The sequence below is a fragment of the Corvus brachyrhynchos genome, unplaced genomic scaffold (assembly GCF_000691975.1).
Source record: "Corvus brachyrhynchos isolate BGI_N302 unplaced genomic scaffold, ASM69197v1 scaffold99, whole genome shotgun sequence".
NCBI classification, from domain to species: Eukaryota; Metazoa; Chordata; class Aves; order Passeriformes; family Corvidae; genus Corvus; species Corvus brachyrhynchos.
Window position 1 is genome coordinate 1116275 of NW_008239778.1, and position 4193 is coordinate 1120467.

General features: G+C 61.5%; 1 protein-coding gene across 1 annotated transcript in view; it reads left to right on the forward strand.

Annotated features, from left to right (window-relative positions):
• Nucleotides 1-323: 323 nt before the first annotated feature.
• The window catches only part of TMEM132E (transmembrane protein 132E), a 16990-nt gene continuing 13120 nt past the window's right edge, over nucleotides 324-4193 (forward strand). Inside the window, exon 1 of the mRNA XM_017742960.1 lies at nucleotides 324-427. Within this exon, the coding sequence (XP_017598449.1) occupies nucleotides 324-427 (104 nt within the window). The remainder of the gene's footprint in view (nucleotides 428-4193) is intronic.

A 4193-nucleotide genomic window follows, 5' to 3' on the forward strand; every position in this document is an offset into this window, starting at 1 on the left:
CACGGCTTTAGGGACAACTGTCCTGCCTTGCTCCAAGGTGGGATCCCCAGGGAAGCCTGGCTGGGAGAGCAGTGGCTGGTGTCCCACATTCCTTGGAGCAGCGCTCAATCCGCTGATCCAGAGAGCCCCCAGTGCCATCCATGAACACCCAGAGAGGTTTTAACCCTCCTGGGCTGACCCCAAACCTCCCATCCCTGCTCTCCACAGCTTTCCCCGTGTGTTCTTCCCCCCATAAGTGGGGATATAGCCCCGGAGCCCCCGCTGTGTCCCACGGGATAAGCTGGGATAAAAATCCCCCCTGGAGCGAGCCTGAAGTGATCCCCATGGCCGACAGCTGGGGCTGGGCTAAGCTGGAGCTCAGCTCTGCCATTGGTTCTGGATCAGGGGAAGAGGAGGAGGAGGAGGGTCTGAAACCTCGGGATAACAGGTGGGAGCAGGGGTGGTGGGAGCAGGGTGGAAAGGCTCCGCCTGTGCCCCATTTCCTGGGGATTCAGGGCAAGAGGGGAAGGTGATGGAGCTGGTGCCTCAATCCAGGCTGTCCAGCAGCCTCCTTTCCCATGTGTCCAGCAGCCTGTCCGAGCCCAGCACCCCCTGAACCAGGAGCACGGATGATGATGATGATGATGATGATGACCTAAACCCCACAGCAGGGCTGAGGAGGGGTGTTCAGGGACTTTCGGTGCTGTTTTTTCCAACAGAGAGTGAGACCCCTTGGCCCCGGTCTGGGGTTTGAGGCAGGGCTGGAGGGCGCTGCCCCTGTCCCCACGTGCCCTCCAGAGCAGCTCGGCCCATCTGGCCCCGTGTCTGCGGCCGGCGTGGGGCACATCTGGCGGGGCAGATGTGGGGCTGCACAAGGGGGGTCACCACTTGTGTGTTTACATCTCCCTGTCAGCGCTGCCGGTCCCCCCGAGGGGACACACGGGGGTCCCGCTGTAGGGCTGGGCTGGATCCTCAGCCGGGGGGGTTTGGGAAGCCCCCAGGCCGGTGGGATCTGGCCAGGCACGGGGAGCTGTGTTTTGGCTGCCGGGGTGGAAGGGCCATATGGGCCCCTCAGTGCCGGCCTGATGAACCCGGAATGCAGGTCAGGTGCTGCAAATCCCGCTAACCACAGCGGCAGCAGCGCTGCGGAGCAGAGCCAGCCGGCAGGGCTTAACCCTTCTGGCCCCCCAAACCTGGCCAGAGCGGGACATGAGGCCACCCCCTCTCCCGGGGGTGACAAGAAACCAGGGCAGGAACTGGGGACAGCGGCGTTGGGGACTGGAGTGTCCTGAGCTGCGTCTGTCCATCCTCACGGTTTTCTTCGGGGCACCTTCCTTCCATCTCTTGAGCTGTTGGCCCTTCCCTTCCCTTCCCTTCCCTTCCCTCCTTTCCACCCATCCATCCCCTCTCCTCCCTCATCCTGAAGCTATTCTCCTGCTGTCCAGCCATTTTTGACATCCATCCATCCATCCATCCATCCATCCATCCATCCATCCATCCATCCATCCATCCATCCTTTACTCTCCCTGACACTTTATTTATCCCTTTTCCCCACCCAGCACCTGCATCCCCAGCTCCACGCACCTCCCACCTCCCTTCTCCTTCCCTCCTGCCCCCATGGCTGTGATTCCCCGCACTCCAGGCTGGATGTGGCTGGGTTGGACCCTCTCCTAGCAGGATTAGTTCCCGGCCAGGCAAGGGCGGCGCCGCTCCCGTCCCCTCCCGGCTACAGATTAGAGCATCATTTAAATGCATTTTGTCTTCGAAGGAAATCGCTTCCCTGTGTGCCACCAATCCGCCGGCACTCAACTCATCACGGCCATCCCATTAATCTCCAGCCCAGCCTGGCCCTGGCTCTCCCCGCAGCTCGGCTCGGAGACAGGGCCACCCTGGGTGTCCCCACTGCAGCACCAAACCGAGTCTGAGAGGGGCTTTCCTGCAGCGCACAACCCTCATTACCCACCAGAGAATCCCCACGGGAGGAGGAAGGAGCTGGGCGCTGAAGGGGCCAAACTGCACCCAAACCCAGCTGCCTCAGCCCTCCCAGTGCGTGCCAGCCCGGCCCTGGGTGCTCGCTGGGGTGGCACTGAGCTTCTCCTGTCCCCCGCTCGAGGGTGACACCGGGCATTTTGCACCTCCTCCAGGATGGGTTTTGCTCGGGGCTGTGCTGGGCATTGAGTTGGGTGGCTTTGGGGTGGGTTTTCCCTGTGAAATGTCCTGATCCTGCTCCGAACCCCGGAGATCTTGAAGGGATAAAGCCTGATGATGTTTCAAGTTGAGCAAAGCCCCTTCCCCTGTCCCTCACCCAAACAGCCCAGCTCGTGTCGCTCCAGCTGCTGGATCCTTTTCCTCAAATAATCTCATGCCTTGGAAAAAGTTCCCCTTTTCCACTTGTCGGGCATGGCAGGAGCATGCCAACCTTCACCTTTCCCAACAGAAAACAACTTCCACGAGTCGCAGGAGCAGAAAGCCCCTCAGTGCTGGTACTGCCGAGCAGAGGGGCACCCATGGGTGCTTTCCAGGGTTTGGCACCTCTCCTGCAGCTTCTGGCTCTCTGGGAGATGGGAAAACAAGCAGGACAAGCTGGATGGGGTGGCAGGGGCTGGAGCTGGGCCCAGCATTCCCACAGCCCCGGGGAATTCTCTACCTGGCTCCTGGACAGCTCCCATCCCGGGATGGGGATTCTGCCTGTCCCGTCCCCAGCGCTAATCCTTTAATGAGCCCTCTAAGCTGCTTAACTCCCCTGTGCCCCGCAGCAGAAACTTCCAGGCTCGCCCGGGGGTTCCTGCGTCCCTTGAACCCCGGGGAAAGTGTCTGGGGCCACTTTCCCGGCTGGAAAAAGCCTCCGGGTCCTGGCACGCTCCAAAGCCCCCGTGGGGAAGGGGGCTGAGTCATTCCCGGGAGCGGAGCCGGCACATCCACACCTCTCCTCGCCGTCTGACACCCGTAATTTGGACTCCGCTGCTCGGGAGCCGCTTGGGAGCGGCTGCAATCAGCGCCGGGAACGGCGGATGCGGGGAGCCGAGGGGAGCGGGCGGGATCCAGCCCTCCCGGGAATTCCTGGCAGCCGCTGGAGAAGGGAAAGACCTTGAGATGTCTTCCAGGATCCCGCAGCTGCCAGCACAGCCCGTGCCGGGCGCCGGCTCCGCGCCGGCCGCCTTTCCCAGGAAGATTTCCGTGGGTTTTCTCTTCGCTTGCAGTGGGATAACGGGGTCCCTGCAAGGGGCTTGGGAAGCTCTGCCCCTCGACTGGTTGGGGCTCCCTGCTCTGCTCAGTCCTGGAGTAATTTTTTTTAAGGCAAAAGTGATCAAAATGAAGGACAAAGTGGGATTTCCAGAGGGCCCTGGGCGCTGCTGGGGTTTGCACAGGGTGCCACCAACATCATCCACATCACCTCTCCACCAGGTCTGGAAAAATTTGGTCTGGGCCAGCTTTGGGGACACGCACAATGCGGGTGGCACCCCGGGGTGGGTGACGGGTGACAGACCGGCTGTGACACCACCCTTAAGGCAGTCTGTGGGGACAGAGTGGGTCTGGGGGCTGCTTTAGCCACCTTCCCTGGGTGATCTGGGGGCTGAATGCAGAAGGAAAGGCTTGATGATGATAAATACGTGGTGGGATCTGCCAGCCAAAAGTCAGCCTGGATCCAACTTTCGGTAACGAGCCCATCGAGAAAGTCAGCATCCGTGTCTTGGGAAGCTGGGATGAAGCTGGGATGAAGCTGGGATGAAGTTGGGATAAAGCCAGTTATCCCTGTTCCTGTTAAAGGGTCTTTGCTGGTTCAGGCAGTGCTGGGGTGGGTGACCAGAGCTTCGGGCTCCCCAGGGACAATATGAGGCTGGGTGTGGCTTCAACACACCCTGGACACCCCGTGCCACGCCGAGGGTGTTGGGTGAGGATGGTGCCACCCGTCAGGAGGCACAATCCTGCTCGGGGTCCCGGGGTCTCCCGCATTTTTGGTTTGTGGGACACAAACCCAGCCAGGCTCTTGCTGCCCTTCTGAGAGGTCTGGGGGCTGAAGCTCCAGCTCCTCCTTGTGCCACTCCGGCCTGGATCTGTGTTTCTTGCTCGGGAGCTGTTCCAGAGGGGGATGCCCCACGCTAACCCCCACTCTGCACCCCCTTTTCAGCCCACGCCAAGAGCCCAGCCCCCAGCCCCGAGCCCGCCGAGCCCCCCGGTGCCATCCTGCTGCCCCTCAGCTACCCCCTGTCCAA